The 25,678-nt window shown below is 27.7% G+C and overlaps 1 protein-coding gene and 1 long non-coding RNA gene across 13 annotated transcripts in view; one reads left to right on the top strand and one right to left on the bottom strand.

The window, feature by feature from the left end:
* Nucleotides 1–4,059, top strand: part of LOC111675736 (proton channel OtopLc) — a 74,787-nt gene extending 70,728 nt beyond the window's left edge. For all 12 annotated transcript variants that reach the window (XM_046946632.1, XM_046946630.1, XM_046946634.1 and 9 more), the window contains 3 exons: nucleotides 65–1,512; nucleotides 1,580–1,928; nucleotides 3,843–4,059. In XM_046946632.1, the coding sequence (XP_046802588.1) occupies nucleotides 65–1,512; nucleotides 1,580–1,928; nucleotides 3,843–3,983 (1,938 nt within the window). In that variant the 3' untranslated portion in view covers nucleotides 3,984–4,059. The remainder of the gene's footprint in view (nucleotides 1–64; nucleotides 1,513–1,579; nucleotides 1,929–3,842) is intronic.
* The window catches only part of LOC124418878, a 668,817-nt gene that overhangs the window by 152,589 nt on the left and 490,550 nt on the right, over nucleotides 1–25,678 (bottom strand). Inside the window, exon 7 of the long non-coding RNA XR_006940276.1 lies at nucleotides 2,741–2,762. This is a non-coding gene — a long non-coding RNA (uncharacterized LOC124418878). The remainder of the gene's footprint in view (nucleotides 1–2,740; nucleotides 2,763–25,678) is intronic.

Here is a 25,678-nt window from a genome sequence, read left to right as displayed (position 1 = left end):
TATCTTTCCCTTACATGCCGGCACATATTATATATACCCTTTCTGAACATTGCTGTAATTTCAGTTGAATATTCATCGTTTTAAAGTTATAGCCCGTTTTGGCTTAATGCATGTAGTGGCCACTAATATTTGCGTTTGGATACGAACACTGGTAAAGGAATCCCTATTGGAAATCACTTTGTATCATCAGAAGCGCGAAAATGATCCTAACGATTCGGCTATAGCACAGTCAATACGTCAACATGCTTTGAGACATGCTGGCACTGTGTTGCGTACTCACAATGGACCAAATGAAGAATTTGAAGTATTGGATGGTGAAGACCTATTACCGGTCAATGCTTATAAAACTGATAATGTTTTATCGAAGTTGGTACGCAAGACCGTGGACGGCATATCGAAAACTTTGGGGTATGGCTCGAACGAAGTGGCTGACTTGGCTGCCACCACCTTGAATACTATGACTACCACAACTACTAGCACTACAACACGTGCTCCCTTTACAACGCCTAGCTATCAATGGCAAAGTACTACTATGGCACGCAAGTTGAAGAAGTTTATCACGAGTACCACAGCTGCTACAATGGGTACATCGTCCTCCTCTTCGTCAACGACTACAACAACACCCGCCGCTACCACCAGCTCAAGCACAGCTATGCCCACTACAACACCATTAACTACAACAACGACCACTGAATTACCTTACAACACCTATCAGAACTTATACTCCTCTGCTTCACCTTTGACCGGTGAAAGTCTGTTGTCATCCTCTACTGCTGCCGATACTACGTCTTCATTCGATAGTTCCAGTTTGGCCTCTAGCGTTGCTACATTTTTCAATAATCTCATTTCAAGCACCCCATCACCAACCACTACTACCACCACTGCCGCCACAACTACCACCACCATTGCCGCCAAAACCACAGAAAATTCATTAAATCTCATTAACAATCTCATGGAAAATAGTTTCCAAACCTATTCCGGCATCTCCCATCCCGAATCATCTAGTATCATGTCATTTGAAAATTATGAAAACTTAGATAACATTTATCCCGCTGCTCTTTCCTCCAACGTTGGTACCCTCAACTCCTCAGCCTGTGGACGCATAGATATTATGGGTACCATTGTCTATGATTCAGCTCCCTATTTGTATCCCTTTATCATTGAATATTCCCTAATTGGAGCTGTTGTCCTGTATGTGATGTGGAAACATATTGGTCGTTATCCTGGACGTTTGAGTGATGATGATTTGGAACATCGTCTAGAGGTTATGTTGTCACGTCGTGCTGTCGCCATGGCCCAACAAGCTCGTTCGGGACGTGTGGATTGTGTTGGCTCGTCCAAAGGTTTATTCTTTGGTCTATTGTTGTTGGTGGGTGCTATGATATCTTTGATACTCTTCTTCGTCTTGGTGCGTCATCAGCAGTTCTCTTTGTTGGCCATTTATTTGGCCGATGCCAGCCATTGTATACTTATGGTGTTTGCTATATTGGCTATTATAATAGGATTTATCAGGTGAGTGCATTCTATTAAACTAGAAAAAACCAAACACCCTCTTAAATATTTCTTCTTCCTTTAACAGAGTCAAGAATTTGAAATTCCGCTGTGAAGAACAATCCAATCTCAATGATATACTCTTACGCATTTCGGCCTTTGGCCTCTTTACCTATTCCGTATTCTCCGTTATTTCGGGCAGCTTAAAGGTTTTGGAAAGTGAACCTAGTCTTTTGGTGACTACCACCAGTGGTGTTGCTGTGTTCCAAGTCATCTTACAATTACTATTTATTGCCGATGTCTCACGTCGTCGTGTTCATTTACCCGAACATGATCGCAGCAAGCCCGGTCGTCAAATTGTTACATTCTTATTGATTTGCAATGTGGCCATGTTTGCCATCTATACATTTGAAGCTCAAAAAGTATTCGCCAATCCCGTAAGTAGATATGTACGTGAGCAATATATAATGAAGATATGATTTTTTTCCAAGTAATTATTGTTAATTTGTATATATATGTGAATGTGTGTTTTAAGTTGAGGTCACGACTCGTTGAAAATGGATTCGGATTGAATTGAAGAATAATTTTAAAATCAACTGTCAAAACTCTTTTAAATATTTTACTATTATCACAGTTTCTCTTTAAGCAAGATTTTTGACAGATTAAAAGACTAAATTATATATTGAGTCATGATCTCCAGTAGTTCATAGCCTCTTTATACCTAATCAAATTTCTATGAAAATTATATAATACTATTTATAAACTTTCAATTACTTTTCTTCATTTTTGCACAATTTCTGATATTGTCATTGGTTTTTTTTTATTTAAATTTTTACATTTCTTAGGGCCAATTCTTTAGGTGAACGATTAGGTATTAAATAAAAATTAATTAATTTTATTTGCTGTTTTAAGCGCAGAATGGGCGCAATAAATACAAAAGTAAAATGTTTTAATTCTTGATAAGTATAAATGTTTTAGACTTAAAAACAATATTTTTTTTAGAGTTTACAATGCTGGACCTTATAATCGCTTAAGAAGCTATAGAAGAAAACCCCTAAACTGTTTAGAAGGCTACTTTTTTCAAATCTGTAAGATAAATACAGATAACAACATTTTTTCATTTCTTAACATAAAAATCGATTATACATTTTTACAAATATAAATTTCGATCGGCAGATATCAATAAACCGCTTTTATATATTACACATACGTATTATTCTTTAAATTTGGAGTTTAAGTAAAAACTTACCATTTCATTAACTGATGATGACCTGAAAAGGGAAAGAATATTATGAAATCGGGAAAATAAAAAAAATCAGTATAGAAATATTACGGAATTTTTTATAAAATAATTTTGGAAAATGTTGTCCTTTTACTTTATGACAATGTCCATGGACATTTAAAACTAGAAGTCCATTGAAAAATTTAGATTCCATTGATAATTTTGGATAGACGGCTTTCGTTTGAGAACAAGGGTTTTAAATTCTAGGAAATGGCTTCGCTAAATAAGGTTTTATTTAATATATTGACTCTTTTAACTTCATAAACTTAACGTCATTTTGCTTACAAACATTGTGACACTTTTAAGATTGTCATAACGTTTCAAAGCCTTAAAGGGCGTTTATGGTCATTTTCCATAAGTGCGGAGATAACTCGGAACCCTGAGGAGAATCCACATCAAAACCGTTTAATCGTTTAATAGCTGTGGATTTGTGTGGATTTAACGATAAAGGCATCTTCAATGTCAAAAAGACAACCAAAGTAAAATTTTATAAACTTTTCTATAAAATCTCAAATTACAAAAAATCTCGTCGATCATTGTTCCTTAAATCATGTCGAAAAGTTTTCTATAGAATTAAAAAATAAAAGTGTCTATAATCAATAGAATTGTTTTTCTTCTGAATGCAAAGTTAAGCATTATTCTTTAGTAATAATATTAATACTCAAAGAGCGATATATATACGAAGGATAATGAAGACTAACTAATAGTTTTGTTATATAAACTTAAAGCTTTCCTAAAATTTAGGAATTTACACTTTTAAAGAGTCAAATTTGAAATATAAGATGTCACAAGTTTCAGAATGTGGGACTTTTTACTTAAATATAGTTTGATGCAGAAAATCGGACACAATTTCAAAACTAAAAACTATTTATTAAATTTTATAAAAACCATAAATCATTGTAAAATATAATCATAAACATTCAAATTATTTCTGTTTATATCATATCTTCATTCATAACATATTGCTTATACATCATATGAATGTTTGCTCTATTTTAAACTTTCTTTTCAATAACTTCTTAATCCCTATAATGTAAATACTAAAACAAAATCTACTTCCTCTCTTTAGGTTCAATTGGATTTCTATGGTTTCGTACCATGGGCCATCATACAACGTGTTACACTGCCACTCTGCATTTTCCATCGTTTCCACAGTGCTGTTACACTAGCTGAAATCTGGAAGACCACCTATAAGGCACGTTTGGAGTAAATTAAATGCTAAACAACACAGCCGAAACGGAAACTCAACCAACCATATTCAATTAAAATTAAGAAATTGGTAAAAATTTAAAGATAAAAGAAGAAAATATAACATGATTGTTTTGTTTTTATAATTTTTTTTTCCAAAGAACAAAATATTAATTATAAAAAAAAGGAGAAAAGAAAAGTAAAATTAAAATGTTAGTGAATCATAAAGGAAAACAAAACTCAATACATATTGAAAATGATGATAAATATGAAACAAAAATACATTAAAATCCGCTAAATAATTTAGTTTATAAAATGAAAGATAAAATAAATAAAAGAAATAGTAATATAAAAATGCCATATAATGCACCAAAATAGTAGACAGTACATTTTTAAGAAGGAAAATAAAAACAAACAAACAAAGAAAAAATTAAGAATCAAGAATCTCAAAAACCAAATTATTGAAAAACAAAACAAACAAACAAAAAAACATCATCCTTAAGGACCATTCTATGGAGTTTAAAAATTAATTAAATACCAAATAAATATATAAACAAAAATAAAAACGAAAAATACAATTCATAATAATGCCGTAAATATTTAAATATATAAAACAAACAAAAAAAAATCAACAAACAAAACAAAAATCAAATATAAAACATTGTGTATTTATTAAAAATAATATTTTTTAAACTTAAGTTAATAATTAATTATAATTAAAATAAAAATAAATTATAAAATTTATATAACAAACAAAATCAACCAACAACAACTTTTTGTAGTGTTAATAAATGAAAAAAATATTTATATTTATTTAATAAATATTATTATTATTTTTTTCTTATTTTTTGTAAATTTTATATTTATAATAAAGTTGTATTAGAAAGATGAATGAATGATTACGTTTATAATTCAAAGAAATATGAGACAAAAATCTAACAAAAAAAGAAAATTATATATATGGTGTATTTCATTTGTCTTTAACTTGAGTGTAATATTAAATTTAAAATTTGTTAAGCTAAGTCATTATTTGTAGTTTATAAATTTAACAAAAAAACATTTTATCCATTAAACGAAACAAAAACATAAACAAAATAAAAATTTCAAATAAAATAACAAAAAAAGTACTTAAAAAAACATTCATACCAAACAATTTTTTTATTTTCTCATTCATTAATTTTAGTTGTAAAAAAAAGGTTCTACTATTTTCGATTTTTTTCTATTTGTGCAACAAATTGAAATCAAACTAAGACAGGGTTTAAAAGCAATAGAATATAAGTTTTAGTACTTGGCAGCGGGATGGATGTTTAGAATTTTGTATTAATTTATTATAAATATTAGAGGGTATTCACTTATTTTGTAGCAGAAGGTTATGTCATGTTTTTTACCTTTTTTCTAATTTACCAAATTTTTCTTAAAGTAAAGATTTTTTCTTGGTAATTTTTCACAATTTTTCCAAAAATTTTGAATTTTTTAAAAATGTTAAAAATTTTTAACATTAACCAGAGAATGAGATATAGGGCCTTAATATTTAGAATTTTTAAAAACCATTCACATATTTTAAATTCATCTACAATTGTAAATATATACATAAATATTTGCCTATGTAATCCGAAAATTTTTTAAAAATATTTAATTTCTCAACATGGCTTTTGGAAAATTAAAAAAAAACTAGGAATTTTGTTTTAAAATTTTCCAAAAAACATGCAGAATTTTCTAAAACTTTTCAAAAATTCTGAATATATTAAATATTTTCTTTAAACAAATAAATTTTTGAATATTTCTACATTTTGCAAAAGTATTACTTTAAGATATTTTGTATACAGTTTTTGAAAAATGCAAAAGTTTTTAAATATAGAAATATTTCGAAACTTTTGAAAAAATTCAAAATAATTTTAAAAAATTTCCAATATTCAATAAATTTTTAAAAAATTTATATTTGTTCATATTTTTTCATTATTATTTTTTTAATATTTAAAAATATATGTTCAATTTAAAATCGATATTTTATTGTTATATCGTTAGTGTTTTATGTTTTAAAAATTTTTATTTAAAAACATGTTATGACTTATGGAATATTTTGTAAAGATTTCGAATTTTATACAAATTTTCGAAAATATGGAATTTTTCTTGCCTTTTAATATATATACATTTTAAGGAAATTTTTTATAAAATTTCTAAAAAAGATTTTTAAAAAGTGGAACCTTTTCGATAACAATAGAGATAGAGATAGAATTTTTGGAATATTTTTAAAAGTTTAGAAATTTAAAATTTAAAATTTTTTAATTTTTCAAAAATATACACTTTCGGATAATTTTTTAAATAGAATTTCTAAAAAGAGATTTTTAAAAAGTGGAAATTTTTAAAAACAATACGACATCGATTGTAAATTGGAATATTAGGAATATTATCTAAAAGTTAGGAATTTTTTTTTAAATTTTCTAAATTTGTAATTTCTAAATTTATTAAAATTAATAATTTTTTATACAATTTCATAAAAACTGTTTTAAATATAATTTTCCAACTTTTTAATAAAAAAATTATGAAAATCTTTTTTAAAAAAAAATCTATGTAAATCGAAATATTTTTACCTGGTGAATTTCGATGGTACATGTGAATTTTAAAAATGACCGATAGATGGCACCTAGTTATACATTTTAGTTTATTTCACATGAGATGATTTATACTGTAGATTCTCACATAAATATAAAAGATTGGGTTTGTAAAACGAAGCAATGTTTTTAAAGTTGTTCTAAACAATACATTTTAATATTTTTTTAAAAAAATTTTAAAATTATGAAAATTTTAAGTGAATTTTTCCGAAATTATTCATAAATATAAATTGTAACAAATTATATTTTGTACATTAAAAATGAAATGAGAAACTTGTTGTTATCTCTGTGGTGAAAGGTAAGGACACAAATATATTCGCCTAATTTTGTTTTATGTAAGTCGTGCAATTTACAAATATATACATTATTGCTTCAAGTGAATACCTCTACATCGCAAATTTTCTTTTTACCTAATTTTTCTAAATATTTTTGAAAAATAATTCAAATGAAGTCGATTAAAAAAAAACAAAAAAAAAAATTAAAAACTCTCTTTAAAAAACTCGTTGTTTATTTTAAGGGGCTTTTTGTGTAAATGTTTTCTACTACTAAAAATCTATTTAATGTTGATTATAAAATTTAAGTAACTGATATAAATGATAATTTATTATATAAAAATATATAAGATTTTTTTATAATATTAAACTAAAAACAAATATTTGCAAATTAGTGGTTAAAAAATATATATAAAAAAATTACAACAAACAAAAAACTATATTTGTTCTTAATTTTTATATATAAAAATTAATGTGAAATAAAAATAAATTACATTGACATGACTCTCTTAAATTATACTCATAATTACAGTTGATCGATTGTGAAAAAACAGAGTTGTAATTTTTCACTGATGTTTTTACGAAACTTTGACTGTTAAAAAAACCATAATCGAAAAATAAACCTTGAGAAAAAGAAAGTTTCCTTTTATGATACAAGAGAAAAACTAACATAAACTTTCTCAAGTTCTCAAATTTAATAAAATTACAACTCTGATTTTTGTACATTTTATAACTACAGAATGCTCCAAAAAAACTATAAATAACTTAAACCCATAAAATCAACATCTCCATTAAATCCTGGAAAATTTTAAATAAAAAATTCTTAAATAATCACATCACATTTTTGACATTTCAAAAAAAAAAAAATATTTAAAAAATATATATAACAACAACCAAACAATATAACTGTGATGATACATAGTGTTTTTTTAAAGAGTGTTCTAATACAAAATAAAACACTCCAAGTTATTAAAATATAAAAAATAAATATTAAAAAAAAACTTTGTAGAAGCAAGTAAAAAAAAAATACAAAAAAAACTTTTAAACGTTTTTTTAAATGTCCATTTCTAAGTAGTGAAATACACAAGAAATTATAAACAAATGAACAATTTTTCTCTTAAAAAATTAAAAAAAATAACTTTTTTGAATTAAACAAAAATAAAACGCATTTAAATGATAAAAAGAAAACAACAAACATAGAATGTTTAAAATTACAACCCACCAAATAAAAACAAACAAAAAAACTTATATGAAAGTATTAAAGGAAAAATTTAACAACAAAAAGTATACAAAATATACAAAGAAATATTAAACAAAAGACACGATTTTGAAAATGAATAAAAAAATAAAATAAAATAAAGAATGCCAAAATGAAAAGACCAAATGTTAAAAATGCAGTTTTACAGTCATGAAAAATATTTCAAATAAATATTAAAATTATAATTAAAAAAAAGACAAAAAAACAAAATATTAAAAACTTTTATACACTGCCGTTTACATAAGACATACAGCATTAACAAATGAATTAAATTAAAATTTTTCAACAAAAAAAAAAAAAAAAACTTCATCTCATTAAATTTTTTGTATTTACTTCTTTAATTGAAAAAAAGAACATGTTCATTTCATATTTCATTCTTATAGATTACTTTTTAATAACATTTCTAAACTACTAAATCATATATAGTTCAATTACTTGATCAATAACATAATTACCAGATCAATTAGCGCTATAAGACATTACTAAGTAATGACTCTTATGATCTACAGAAGAGCAATCTTTGTTCTCAAATGAAGTTCATATGCACCTGTATCGAGAATTTGCAACGATCAGGAAATCTTTACTGAATATTTAGAACTTTCTTATCTGACTCTTCCCTGTTATAATCTACCGTAGTCTGTGACAACAAGTGGATTACGAATACACACATCTCATGTGGAATTTGGACTTATTAGTTTGGTTCGAACTGGTCAAAAGATCAGTGCTTTATGTAACATTTTCGCCTCATGATTAGGAGTAAGAACACTACCACAAGTTAATGTCTTACTTATAAAATTCTAGAGAATCTTTTATATATATATGAGAGTTGAAAACTTCTACAATTGCATTGACGTATTGGAAGTATCACTTAACTTCTCGGGCTTTTAATACTGAACTAATGGACATTTTAGCAAAAACCCAAAAATCGAATAGGACATTAATTTTCCGCAAATGTCTTTATCAAGATTAAATGAAGTTATTTAAAGCACTGAATAATCTTATCATACAAATTTTCAATTTCTAATTAATTGGATCGATCTATGTAATAGTATAATCACATTTAATTTCTCTCACGGATCAATTTTTGTAGTTTTTTATGTATTTCGATTTCAGAGAAAACATTTTTTAAATTTGAGGTATTACGATCAGAATAAATCTTTGTAAACATACTAACATTTCTGGAATAAAGGATTAGGATACTGTAGCATTAGGCAGTGGATTACTTCTATATATTGGATTAATTGACAAGAAGCAACCTACTATCATCCAAATGGGGAATAAACTGAGCTACTGGCAAAATAATTATAGTCAGACTAAAAAGGAACACATTAGCACAATACTTTTTGAAAATTTCTTTCAGTGTATTAATTTAAAAACTTTCTTACTTTTTCACAAAACTGTTTAAAAAATTCAAAAGATTTCATCTAACGTTTAAAATCATAAAATCATCATAACTTAAAACTAATTTTACCAAAGAAAAACTAAACATAACCTTGTCTACAAACTCCTTATCCTTTAAATGATCAAACCAAAATCACAAATCTAAACTAATCACAAACACAAACATACACATTATAAAAATAACCATGCCCATAATTCTAGCCCAAAATATGCGAGTATAAAATAAAGTAAAAAATAGACAACAAATATTTCAATAACAAATTTGTGAACAAAAAAAATTAAAAACCAAATAAAATTATTAATAAAAAAAATACACAAAGAAAACAATTCAATGTTAATTTTGCATTGTTTGTTATGTTTGCATTAAAATAATGAATATTTAATAAATAAATGATAATTAATACATTATTATTAGATGGTATATACGTATATTATATACATATATAAATATATTAAAAATAAATACATATTTAATACAAACAGAAAATGATACAAATAAACAAAAAAAGAAAAAGGAAATCTAAAAACATCAAGCAGTATATTAAGAATTCAATTCATTTTTGAATAAAACTCTCTTAAAATAAAAGTATTAATACTAAAATTATAATAATTAAATACAACTCTTATAGATTGATAATAGTCAGAGTAATTAATTAAAGAAAATATAAAACAAAATCAGATAAATGAAAAAATAAGACATGAACAAAAAAATGTAATAAAGTTTTGAGCGTAATTTTAATTCAAATAAAAATTTAAATAAATAAACTAAAGAATATGCAGTTTTTTATTATGTTCAATTCACACTTTTTAAAAATCACAGTTTTCGAAATCTATTAGGCCTGTCACAGAATTCCATTCCGATCGATAGATTAAATAATAACTTAAAACTATTGTCAATTTTATATTGAAAATGTGAAGTGGATTTGTTATGAAAAAGTTGTCATTTTCCTTTTTTGAGCAAGAAAATTAGGAAGGATAATTCCACTTTCGATCGGAATGTAATTCTGTGACAGGCCTGTATAACTCCTGTACTACGATTTCGGGTTCTTAAAAACATATTAAACAAGTATGAATGTATAGTCGGGCATGGTCAACCTATACCGGAAAGTATATTAAAAATGTGGATTATTTTTTTAATAATAAAGCATTAATTTGCGTTTTAACTTAACTCCAGAATATTTTTACTTATTGTGGACAAAAAAGAGGGATTTGCTACAAGGGGGCTCATAGGGGAGTACGGGTAAATATGGGCCTATCTTTCTAAATTTTAGTAGATGAATTTACATCTACTTTAAAGTTATTAATAGTAGTAGAATTTAATCGAGATATTAGTGTTTATAAGTAAATTTTGATCTTCAAGTCATTTTCTGGAGGGTAGGTTTGTATGGGGGCTACGGTAACATGATGCCCGATCATTACCAAAATCGGTAGTGTCGTTTAAAGTTCTATATAACTAAGTTTTGCTGATTTTTGTTTGGTATAATAGAACAATTAACGTAATTAATCGATATCGGGGGAGTGATTGTATGGGGGCTTGGCAAAATAATAGACTGATTTTAACCATTTTCAATAATGTTTGTCCTTAGACCAAAAGAAAAGTATGTGCCAAATTTAATCAAATTATCTTGAAAACTTCATGGACATACAGGCAGACAGACGAACATACCTAAACCGACTCAGAAAGTGAGCAGATTGGTATACTTTAAGGTCTATGTAGGGCCAATATTTTTGAGTGTTAAAAATATCTGCACAAACGCTAAATACCCTCCCCCGTAGGGTAGGGTATAAAAACTTATATGTTTTTTGTAAATTGTAAAATGTAATGAAATTTATTCAACAAATAATAATATTATGAGTCAATGAGTTTTATTTAACATTAGATGATTCACCCTGCAATAATTTTAGCTATCACAACCAAAAACCTTATTACAATAACATTTGTATTATTGTAGTAAAGACAAAAACCGTTAAAATAAATTTTAAAAATGAGCTTTATATAAAAATATGTATGTGAATTTTTTTTGAAGTGTGACTAAAAATCCTACCGCTATTTATAGCGCATAGTACATTGAGTACAAGCTAAATCAATTCCGAAATCTATATATTATTTCTACACCCCCAGGCTATAATGTTTTATACTTTCTATTTCGAAACCCCAAACACAGAGTTATTTTTGATATGTTTATATACTGATTGAAAGTATTTGAAAGTCATTTAGTTATTTCTTTTAAACATTGCATTTATTTAGAGCAAAATTTTGATTGATTTAATAGCACGTATATTGATTTTATTAATCGTTTTTAAGGGAATAATAACCAAGGTTTCAGAACACAATTATGTATTCCTTTCACTCCCCACAAGGGACCATTTGAATCAGAATCATTTTTCAGATTTTCTCCTTCACATCTGGGACTTGAGATATAGTGACTGAAATTTGTAACGAGGAAAAATTTATTGGATCGACATCTGTTTGAGAATATTTTAATCGACTAAAAATTATTTTCTGATTCAATTTAATAGATACCCTTGAACTTCAACGGATGTCTCGGTAAAAAAATAAAGTTTTTGTCAATTTATTATAAAATCAAGTTTTAGGTGCGGTAGCCTTGAAGAAGATACGTCAGTTGTTAAGTTTTTATTTTAAATTATAACAGAATAGATTTTCAGAATATTTTTTTCAGTTTTCAGGATACGATATCTTAAATTGAAGATGTGAAAATCTGAGATCAGATTCGAATTCAATCCTTGGGTGTCTGGGTTGAAAATTTGTCGGTTCGTGTTATGACCACTTTTGAATACTAGAAATTAATGAAGTCTCATGAATAATGTTTACCACAGATACCGCAGGAAACAAAAGTCTCTTATAATGGTTATCCACTGCATATCCATTGTTATAATACAGACCACATTGGTGAAGAAATCTCAGTGTAGGATTGATCAAAATATCAATGATTTAACATTGAAATTTTGGACCAGCGCTTAATTCTTTCTCGCCATTCATCACCTTGAACTCAACTTTTCAATTTCAGTATACTGCTCATTCGAAGACTAGTACATCGTTGAAGTCTGATATGATATGACTGATATGAAGCATCCATTGAAGCATGCATTCATTCTCTTTACCGGTAAATTTCTTCAAATCAACGCAAATTAAGACTAAACGTATTATATTTAACCACATGAGAAAATATCATAAATCTATACGAATCAAGTTTTTAACATCACTATCGCTTAAAGGAATATTGACATACACATTTGCAAATAATTATTAGGCAAATACGTCATAGTTAATATAGTTCCGTTTTTGAGCTTTGTTTCCTAGAAACGTTTAGAAAACTAATAAAATTTATGTACTCTATTAAAAGTAGTAAATTATAGAAACCAATTTATATGAACTTAATATACTTAATTCTTTGCTTATGTGAACACTTGGTTAAAAAATATTTATTTTAATCGCAAACAATTTATTAAAAATTAACAATTTAATGAAGTTTGAAAATATTTCTACATATATTTTAAAATGAAATAATTTCAATAATGCAAATACATACTTGTGTTAGTAAAGACATGTCATATTTTATATGCAATCTAAGTAAATAATTTTACATTATTGCATAGCATAGCAATAGTATGCATTGGGGCTATAAAATACAACAGTAGACAACAATTTGATACAGATTTTATGACACATTTTTACACCTACCAAAAGGCTTGTAATCATATCTGTAGTTGTTGTATTGCATATTTAAAAATAGCAACAAAATTACATAGTTTTGCAAAAAAAAAAAAAAAAAAAAAACAAAAACCTCAAAGCAATTATAACACCTCTAAGCCGTTCGACCGCATTGTTTAAAAACAATTTAGTTGTTGTAAGTTAATTGAATTATTTGGCCAATGTCCATCTGTTTTAATATGATTACATGATAAAAATTTCACTTTATACAATAACTGTATAAATGAATAAAAAAAAACAATTGATTTTTAATTAAAAATCTAAAAAATAGTTAAGTTTTTTATTTGCTAAATTATTTAATGGCAAATTTACAAGAAAACTCAACAACTAAAAACGACCTTGGATTTTTTTCATGCTCTGGTTCATCTAACACCGACTTGAAAATTAAAACATTTTTTTTTTGTTTAAATTTTTCAAAATGCAACAACATGCACTTTAAATGTTTCATATATGGATTTTTCTTTCCAAAGTATACACAATTTAGTTGTTATTTTGATAAAAAAAATTGCATAATTATTTATATTCATTTTAATTAATAATTGTAACGCGAAAAACAATTAATAAATATGTATTTGGTCACAGTGTTACGCACAACTATTATTAAAAATAAAATAAAAAAATATGCGGAAAGTCGCAGACATTATTGTGACTCTATTGTCTTTGTTTAGGTTAAGGAATTTGTGTCGGTTTTAATCGAACGATAATTTCAAGTGACTTAAAAGTATTTATATACATATAAGTTGGTTTTTTATGATTTTTCAATAACTTTTTAAACACTAACTGTTTGTTAGCAATACATTAGGTAAATGGGAATATGAATGTAAAATATTTTGAAGAATGTGTGATTGTATTTATTAAATTGTGGTTTATGTAGTAATCACTCATATTGGCAGGTTTTCTTTTATTATTTTTTTACAAAGACTTATTTACCACTATCACGCAAAATACAAGTTATTCGTTATTATAAAATAATAATAAACAAGTTGTTTACATTGCCTATAAACTGAATTAAAGAGATTTATTGTGATTATATATGAGTACAATATTAAAATGATATTTTTAATAAATAGTTCACCAATGTATTAAGCAAATTTGGGTATGTTCTTCGAGGGTTGTTATACAATTGTTGGCAAAATTATTTAACATCTTTTTTAGTATTTGTACAAACTTTTATGTTTAAAGTGTAAGGCAGATCCAAAAACAATTATTAAGCAAACAATGGTTATTAAAACTAGTTTTTATAGGGAAGAAATGTATAGTAAACCATTATTAACTTTAATAATTGTTTTAAAATAATGATATGTTTCCACTGGCTTCAATTCTTCACTAGATTTGCGCAAATCTTTTCAAGGTTATTCGAATTTGATAATCGAATTAAATATGCATTACGCAATTTTGCGTATTTTATAAAAAAAGGGGGAAAATTGTGGACATGGCTTTTCGGACATAAACTTATGTTATTATTGAATATATTGAAATATTTAACTTTTAAATATAGATTATTTTAATTAGACATGAATGGGAAAACCATTTGAGTATGTAGCTTTGAAATCATAATAAATAGTTTTCGAATTATTGATATATAAATTAGAAATGGATTCGAGTTTTTACATATCGATCCATCAATTAATAAAACAACACCAATTAGAAAAGTCTATTTTTTGTCGTAAAGCCTCTGAGAACAACCACCGATTTTAAATGGTCTTCTCTTGCCATAGTAGCCCCGTTGGGGAAGGGCAGGTGTCATGAGCATGCTCAATCTAACCCCGACAATGATGTCGCTCAACCACGCTACTGAGATGGCTCCGTTGATTCGGCAGCAGAACCTAGAGGGACGTAAACGGTAGTCCAAAATACGGATCATATTAGTTGACAAAACTTTATTTCAGTGGTGACAAAGACCCACTATGATAAGTTGAGCATGTTTTTAGGGTAAACTACAACGCACTCAGCCATGTAGGATAATTGCTCATAAATTAAAGAAAAATCAGTGACGACCTTGCACCACAACTCCGTCCCGTCTTGTTTAACATAATTTAGCTCACCATCACTCCATCCATCTACCTTATCGAATCAGAGTACCTATCAGAAATTACTCCATCCACTTTATCGGATCAGAGTAGATATCATATCAAGCACCAGAAAAATTCCACCTCGCATACCCAATCTTTGCATTATAAGCTCAAATCATATCCACCGTCATGCACTATAATTTGTACCACCCTTTGGATCTAGGAATGATAACAGGAATGTCGAGAGTTTAACGTGAGCACCTGCAACTTAGACTTGAGAACGGTCTACCATCGCCCATTTGGCAACATCACCTAGAGACGTAACCGGTAGACCGAAGTACTATCATCAATAAGCCGTAGACATTGTTCTTACTCACAGGGAACAGAGTAAACCCTGAACATATCTGGACAAGGAACCTTTCATCCATCATCATTCAACCCAGCACCCAGAGAAAAACATACGACACATTCATTAGGTAGACGGTTGGTGTAAGGCCCGCCGAACCTCACATTCATCTTGTACCATACACAATTAATACCAACTCATTTCCAACGCTTAGTCCCACAACAGCACCGAGCTTATCCTGAAATATTGACTATTATCATGCATCAGTCTTTTAACCTCCACTTACTCTCCTCGCGAATTTGGGTATAAACCACAGCCACTACGTGGATCCCGAAGGAACCTCAACCAAGTGGCCACCCGTAGTACCAGATTATGCGGTGCTCTGGTCTGACCTCTGGCAATCTATGCAAGGACTAAGCCAAACAGTAGACAGTAACCAATCCCGGTCAGATTGGAGGTATTGACCACCTCTTTATACCCCGGCCACCTCTTTATAACACCAAGGCGGAGGTCTCGCCAAGGTAACATGCCCTCGGAGGAAGGAATGATAACAGAAAATCATCAAGCAAATTATATTTCACCGTGTATCAGTCTTTTAACCAAGCACCCTCTTTCCGCAAATTAGGGTTTTAACTACAGCCACTACGTGGATCCCGAAGGAACCTCAACAAATTGACCAGCCAAGACATAGTCCTGTGGGCAAGTGGTCACCCGTAGTACTAGATTATGTGCGTTAGATCGCTTTTCAAGTCATCCAAAATCAAGCCAAACATTGAAATTTATTCACCGAATTGCAAACTTAGTTTTATCGACTCTAATCATACCTTCTTCAAATCAATATTTACTTTTTTCGTTCAATGTTAAATTAAAATAAGTATTCTCTAATATGAACCAGTTTGTAAAATAATTAAATTAGACCTTGATGGAGTTCAGCATTACTAACGTTTTTACGGATGCAATTTTTGTAATAAATTTTAATAGGCCTTGATACACATTAGCATTTATTTCTTACAGATTTTTGTAAGAAATTATTTATATTTTCCATCTATCATAAATCGTAGCCTTGTTGGACCAGTTTTAATAATTTGTATAAGGACATTGTATACACGTGCTATTGGATTTTCAATAAAATTTTAAAAATTATATGCATTTTAACCTTTCATAAAACTTTTTATTAAATTTCGAAATGTCGCACATTCTAATCATATAATTAATTTTATAATGTAATATACATCTGCATATATGTATATGTATATAACCGGTAATACTTATTTACACATTACTACAATTTAGTAATTTGCATAAAATGTATTGCCAGAATATACTACTATTTACTACAACATGGGAAATCGTATAAAAATGAAGAAAAAAAGAATGAAAAAATAAAAAATACTAGTTAATAAAAAAGATTTCATCAGATTCAAATTACATTAACTAAATGTTTGTCGATAAATGTCTAATACTAAAACTTATAATCTTAAAATTGTAATTACGTTTAAAAATAAGTGTAAAATTTTCCTACACATGACGCGTCATGACGTCGTCGATGCTGTTGCTGTGAAACTGGGTTTAGTAGTGCCAATATTTATTACATTCAAATTATGTAATATTCAATAAATTATCTAACTATTTATATTTAATGCGAACTACACAAAAACACATTTATGTTTTAATATTTTCGAGATACAATTTTCTTAAATTAAAACTCATTAGCAGTCAATGGCAATAAACGCAATGAATGTTCTTTATATAATTTTAAATAAAAACAAAATTATGAATAAAATAAAATAAGTAAAATAAGAGTTTCAATGTTTAAATAAAATAAACATTTCGAAAAACCTTGAGTGGTTATGTATGAGTACGAGTATTTTAAATACTTATTGGTTTTCATTTTTATTTTTAATTAAATTTTTTCTTTGGTACAACAAAATTTGTTCAAATTTATAATTCATTCAATATTTAAGCCAAAAATGAACATATTTCTATACATGTTGGTACTACATACTTAACGTAATATGCTTAACGTACAATTGGATTCATTAAGTATCTCAAGCTGAGAATTTTTACTTTTGTTGCTGTGGCAATTGTTGTAGTTGTTATTTTATGTTTTAATATATTTTAATTGTGGTTAAATTCAGACATTAGACAACAAAAATATTGCCAATTTATTAGACTAATTGAGAAGCATAAATATTTTTTAATATGTTATTGTTTGTCGAAGATCCCAGCAAAAACATAGTATCAAATTTTGACAGAATATACATACCCAGCAAAAATTAACCAATGGCTTGTACTTACATAACAACTTACTTTTCAATGACTACAAGTACTCTTATAACGACTTACATATAATCATATATGTAAGTACATTATTTGTAGTTTTCTATTATTTCGCTTAGAAAAAGTACCACAAAACACCGCCACCCCAAAAAAATAGAGCTTTTAAGCTCATCATTTGACACTTGCATCCATACAAACTCTTCTTCAGAAAAAGATTTGTAGGTCAAAATTCATTTATAAATACTAATATCCAGGGAAACTAAAATATGCAAATGCATGTTTATTGTGGGGCATCGTATGGACTCATGGATAATATATTCACATGTTGCAAACCAATTTAAGATTTTTGGCATCGATTTGTTAGAGCATATTTTATCACAAGAGCATAATTTAGAATGATTTAATTTTGCAGAATATTTTCGAGTTTTAAGAGCTTTTTTACTTTTTTAATGCATATTTTGACGTTTTTCGCTATTGTTTTTTAAATTTGTATATTTAAAAACCATTTTTTTCGAAATTTATCTTATTTTTTTAATTAAAAAAATGTTTTATTTTTGAATTCGATTTTTTTATATTTTAAGCGCTTAAAACAATTTTTAGAGCATATTTGCGGTTTCCCTGCTAATAACATAATTAAAATCTACATAAATAACTTTTAAGTAGACATTTTTAACATACTGCCATGTGTAGGGTGTCATATGGTCGGCCATGTCTGACTATACATTGAATATACTTGTTCTGTGGTAAAATTAACAAACAACTTTTCAACTTCTTATTTGTAAGTAATTATATATGTAGTTATTTGTAAGCGAGCGTGATAAATTCTTGTCTCCAATGTCATCAATGTATTAAAAATTAATAAAAGCTAAGTTTATACTAGGGAGGCCAATCGGGACTGGCTTTTACAAATCCCGGGATTCGGGATTTGAAAAATTGCAATCCCGGGATATGTCGGGATTAAAATTAAATTAAAACAGTCTAATTAATTATAATTTTAAAATAAAAACTTTCATAATTTCTGCATACTTCCTAAGTAAAAATAAATATCAATTCGAACTAATAATTATAAGAAAGCCCAATTCAGAAATTTTTCTTTGAAAAATATTTGGTATTTTTTAGTTTTAGAACATAACTTGTATTTATTGAAAATTTTCTGTACATTCAGAACAAGGTAAATTAGAAAGTAGAAAGTTTGAAATTCAAAATCCTCTTGTATTATAAAATAAAGTATGTATTGATACTGTTTTTTCGGAGGAGGTCCTAATTAGGTCTTCTTGCCTCAATTTTTGACCAAATTTGCAGATCAAGTAGAATGTGTCTTTTAACTCGTGTTTTCAACATATAGACACAGAATGTGTGTACTTTTATGGTCTATTACCAACATTTCGATGTGTTTTGCTTAAATCAGAAATAAAATAAGAACTTTTTAAAAGCAAATCCAGGGATTTATTTTGAAAAATTCCGGGATTTTCGGGATCGGGTTCGGTATCCCTAGTTTATACGTTTCCTTTCGTAACGTGTTTTTCATTGAAAAACTCAACGGCAAACATAAGGACAAACTAACGTTTCGGGAACGGAACGAAACGGAACGTAGAAAGTAGTGAAAATAAATCATATACTGCTTTTAAACTCATAACATTTCAATGTAATGTTTTGCTGGGTATAGACATACATTTTAAAATATACATTAAAAATTGGCGAACTCTATTTACATACTTATCAATTTAATTTTTCCCGGAATATTTGAAATATTTGTAAATAAAATAACAAAAATTTCCGTACAAATTAATATGCGCATAAAACATATGTATTTTTGGGAATATTACTTACTTTGTAACACCAATGCTGATAAAATTCCTTAAGATTACATTTTTCTTTTCTTTATTTCACATTTCAATAATTTCATACAATTTTTCACACTTCATAAAAACAATATAAAAAACCGACTTATAAAATTAACAATACTAAGTAATAGAAAATACACTGATTTATTATTTTATTTTAATACAATGCACTTTTCTTTTCTTTAAAACACTTTTTATCAAAATTATTCACTTTTGTTTAATAAACAACTCATTAAAACACATTACACGTACTTAAAATTGCAAATTTCATGATAATTGACGCTATCAATTACAAAACAAGACTAAAATTGCATCATTTACTTTTACCAAAAATAAGCAAAAAAATAAAAAAGAAACAACAAACATGTAACAAGAAATAACGGCATAAAAGTAATGATGCAAAAATTCTCTGAGCGCGAGAACAAATAGAGAAGAAGTAATTTGAAAGCTAAACTATGACGTCATTATTACTGTTATTATTAATATTGTTATTGTAACATGTTGGTAAATATCTTATTTTTGGAAACATAAAGAAGTTTTTATACCCTACACCACTATAGTGGGGAGGGTATTATACGTTTGTGCTGATGTTTGTAACATACAAAAATATTGGTCCAATACCCACCTTAAAGTATACCGATCGATTCGAAATCATTTTTTGAGTCGATTAAGACATGTCCGTCCGTCCGTCTGTCCGGCTGGCTGGCTGGCTTGCTGTCCATGTAAACCTTGTGCGCAAGGTACAGGCCGCAATTTTCAAGATAATTTGATGAAATTTGGACCAAGCATGTTTTTTGGCACAAGGACACAGCCTATTGAAAATGGTTAAATCGGTCCATTATTTCACCTAGCCCCCATACAACCGTACCTCCCGATTTGAACTTTTTATGCTATAATTACGTCAAATATTCTGCTATCTCTATAAAAATTGTCACAAAGAGGTTTTATGACTTAAACGTCTAAAACGTCTAAAATTGACTTGTAAACATTTGTATCGCAATGAAACTCAACAAAACTAAATGTTAGTTAGAAATATATCCTTTTCCCAAATTTACCGAGGATCGGCCCATATTTGACCTATATAAAGCCTTATTTAGAAATTTTAGTTTTTTATCAATAAATGGCTTAAATATTTTGGAATTATGGTAATATTCAACATAAAAGTTTCTTAATATAATATACTCATGGTGTAGGGTATTATATGGTCGGCCATGCCCGACTATACTTGTTCTACTTCCATTGGATTCTTTAACAACATCACATATCTAACTCTGTAAGATGTGTTACTATATAAACTCTTGATAAGATAATACAGGAATGTCGAGAGTTTTACGTGAGTACCTGCCTTGATGGCCTTATCCCACGGTGGTCTTTTTCAACCACTGGGTAGACTTGAGAACAGTCTACCATTGCCCCTTTGTTCTTCAATGAAGAACGCCGGTGGGAATTTTTGTACATTGGTTCTGACCGGTGCATGCACAAGTACTTTGCTGGAGTACTCGAGCTATCTAATTTCTTGACCATTGGATGGCCTCTGTTGACCGGTAGACCGAAGTACGATCATCAATAAGCCGTAGACATTGTTCTTACTCACAGGGACACACTGTAGTAATTCTGATATGAACAGAGTAAACCCTGAACATATCTGGACAAGGAAGGATAATTCAATGGTATCAAATGTATATGATACCTTTCATCTATCATCATTCAACCCAGCACACATCTCATTTATACGACATATTCATAAGAGAAAAACATACGACACATTCATTAGGTAGACGGGTGGGGTAAGGCCCGCCGAACCTCACATTCATCCCGTACCATATATAATTAATACAAACTCATTTCCAACGCTTAGTCCCATAGTCACTCGACTGCGGGGTGTCTGTTGTTCTCGGCAATTGTGTAAATAAATTTTAGCATTTTAACTTCTTACATGGTAAGGAAAGTTTTTACTGGGTAATTATGAACTTAAAAGCCCTATTCGACGGGTCTAGTTGTATGGGGGCAAGGTGAAATAATGAACCGATCTTAACCATTTGCAATAAGCTTCGTCAGGGACAATACAAGATAATGTACCAAATTTCATTGAATTATCTTCAAAATTGCGACCTGCTAAATCGACTCAGAAAATGATTCTGAACCGATTGGTATATATGGACAAAATATACTTCATTGTACCTCATTGCTTAAATAATGGGGCCCATTATCCGCAACATAATCCTATGTTGTATTGAATTTGGAATCAAATAAAAAAGACATCTTTCCTATGACAAGCCTCTGTTAAAATCATAACTTCTTCAGGTCTTTTTCAGTACTTCCATGGAGTTTATTCCACTTCTTTTTCGCTTTTTTAGAAGTTCTTTTTTTTTTGCTAAGTTGTAGTCCTAATCGTATAAACCCACCTTTACAAGTTTCCCAATAAAAAGTGGGTTTATTCGTAACAATTTCAAAAGGTTTATAAGATAATTTTTATACAAATTTTGTTGTATAAACCTTTCACAATTTGTTATAAAAAAGTATGTAATGTTGTCAAATTAAAAAAAGATTTATAGGAATAAAAATCTTTATTCTAAATTTTATAAAATTTAGTCCATAATTGATCCTATATCCCATATAAGGTCCACCTTTAGAAAATGAGTTTGACACTCATAACTGACATAATAAATCTGTAAAGCGATAAAACTCGACAAAAGATAGTTTAGTATAATAGCTCTATTAAATTTGAGTAGGAGCGGTCCGTCCCCCATATAATGTCCCCTTTAGAATATTACTGATTTAAACAAAATTATACTGGGATGAAATTCTGCATTAATAAGTACTGCAAAAGTCCAAATATGTATCTTTACTAATTTTTATGATGATCAGTTAAAAATTGTTGTTTCCTATATTTCACGTTTTCATTAACGCTCAATACGAAAGATCATGTGAAAAAGCTCAGTTCATAATTGACCTATGACCTAATTAACGTCTTTATTCCAAAAATTAACCTCATATTCAAATTATTATCGATATATGATAATTATCATATATTTAATATATATTTGCAATATTTTATTATAATAAAATTCTGCATAACCCATTATAAAAAACATGATCTATAAACTTTAGATAACCCATTATGAATAAGAATATATGATAAAAAGGAACTGAAAAAACGATTATAATATGTCTAACCAATCATTTGTTTGATTGATTTCATTGATAGCTCGTGGACTGATTTTTTTGCATTCATGTATACATACATATGTATGTATATTGTTCTTTTATTTTTGGAAAGTACATTATTTTTTTAATAGTTAATGATACATTAATCCAATAAAATTTGTATTAGTAAAATGTTTGTATAACAATTTTATTATTGTCGTATAATTGAATTTTTATGTATTTTTTGTTGATTGTTTGTAATATCTATAACAAGGTTATTATGCAGAATAATAGATGGATAAAGGAAATAAAATAATTAATTACCTGTATTATAACAGGTAATAATGTACCTTTCTAAATTAAATAGAAATAAACAAAATGATCGATAAGGATGTTAAATATAATGTACTTAACAAAGTATGTACTTTTTTGGTGGATATTTAAATGAACTATTTATGTGACGTAGAGGAAGAATGAGTTAGCAAAAATTACTTTAATAATTTAGACACAGATTTAAAATAACATATTACTCAACTTGGATAGTAACGGTAGATTTTTCCATTTGATCTTTTAAATTCCGCCATTATTTTTAATGCTGATTAATAAAATAACATAAAATATTTTGTTTTTATTTCACAATGTTACCATGAACATTTTGATTACATTTCAAATAGTTTTTTTTATTAGTTTCAGAAATTAATCAACTATTTTAGAATTTAATTAGTTTAGTTTTTTTAAATTAACTTTTTAATTGCTTTTTCTATAATAATTTTATTGAGTAATGCGTAATAATATTATTATGGATTTTCACATTTTTTTTTTTTGTAAAAAACTCTTAGTCAATGACTAATAACAATTAAAAATTATGAATAATAGTTTGTTTAATTTTCTTTATAACTTTGCGGAATTTTTTCAAAATTTTAGCTTTTATTTTGAAAGATTTGTCTATATAAATTTAATTAAAATAGATTTTCGGTGCAAAAACTTTGTATTTGAAAAAAATTCGCCATCTCTGGAACTATTGGACATTTATGTACTATATATGATCGTAATTGGAATAGAGGCCAGTGAGCTTCCCCTCAAAGATGATCACTTTTAATCGGCAAAATATAATTTTTTTTGGGAAGATTTACAAGAGAGATATTTAGGTTTAGGGTTTTCAATTTTAACCATTTTTTTACAAACATATCTTATGATTTTTTGATAAAATTTTAAATAAAAACGAAACTCCCTAATAGCTGTCTAGTCTCTATAAAAAGTTATACACATTCAAAATTGCAACATTTAAAAATCCAGCAAAAATAAAACGAAGTACTTCCCAAAGAATAACATTTATCAACACTTCAAAAGTAGAACTAAAGCTAAGTTCACACCTATCAAACGTCTTTATTATTTTTTCGACAATATTTGTAATTACAAAAACCATGGAGAATTAAAACTAAATTTACAATAATTAGTGGTTACGTCTTTTTCATCAAATGTTTGATAAGTCTGAACGTAGCTTCAGTGAATTTTTTACCTTCTGTGAAAGTTATGTTTAATGACTTCCTAAGAAGAGAAAATAATACTATTTTTAATTTTAAAATTATTTAAGTCAAGTCAGTTAAATTATATAAAAATACAATTTCGCTTCCTAATAACTTCCAAGAAAGGAACATAAAAATTACACCTTGAGAATGACTTCAGAAGTAGTGAATTAGGAATCGAATAAAAAAACATCCCTGTTTTAAAGTCATCACTTCCTTAGGTCTTTTATAGCACTTCCATGAAGTAAATTCGACTTCTTTTTCGCTTCTTTGGAAGCTTGTTTTTGCTGGAAAGGGCCGTATTTTTCGCCCAAAATTTTGGCTCCATTGTTGTATACCCCCCTTTTATACTCCATATATGTATCAAAAAATGGTAAATAATATCACAGTGGGTACAAACTCAGTTTTTGAAAATCTCTTTCAATTCCGTCGGGTTTTAAGTAAACTGGTACAATACTCTAACCAATTTGGATAGAGAAAACTCATGAAGAAATTCGGTTAATTAGAATTGATTAAAATTTTTTGGCTTTCACACAATTTTTTATATTTAAAAAATCAATCAATATTTCTTACTTCTATATATCACCTTCGTAAGCTATATGTAAATTTGTCATTCCGTCATTTTCACATTATAATTTTCGATCATATATAGCAAATACTATTGATCCTTTTTTATAGTGGAGTCGATTAAGATATACCTTCCTGTCAATTTGAAATATTTTTTTTGAAAACCGAGGTTTTCTGGATCCAAAACTTCAATAATTCTATCAGACAAACTTCATTAATAACTATAGAGGAAGTTTATATGTAAAATTTCTGCAGTGAAAAGCTATTTTAGTTTCATCAATAATACTCAAACTTCTTAAACAATTTTAAACACATTGGGAAATTGCGAATTTTGTATCACAACAACATTTCATAAAATATATAAATAAAGATTAATAATTTATTTACAAATTTATTAAATCGATTTTTATTTATTATCAACCTGTAAATTTGGCATTAAACTGTTTATATTTTGCACACACACATAGTTCATAATTATTAATAATAAAACAATTTATTTTAATTTTTATCACAACATCTTGATTTGTGTTCATGTTTTATTCAAATAACAAACATTTGAATTGTGCTTAAAGTCAAACATTTCGAATAAAGAAAAAAGTAGTAGTTGAAAATGTATTAAAGAGAAAAGAAATCAAATCAAATACTTATTATACGTTAACCATAAGATTTACATGGATATTTCAAGAAAATCATAGTTTTAAGTTATTTAACTCAAAAGC

The sequence above is a fragment of the Lucilia cuprina genome, chromosome 3, assembly GCF_022045245.1.
Source record: "Lucilia cuprina isolate Lc7/37 chromosome 3, ASM2204524v1, whole genome shotgun sequence".
Classification (NCBI taxonomy): Eukaryota; Metazoa; Arthropoda; class Insecta; order Diptera; family Calliphoridae; genus Lucilia; species Lucilia cuprina.
This window is presented reverse-complemented; position numbering and strand designations above follow the sequence as displayed.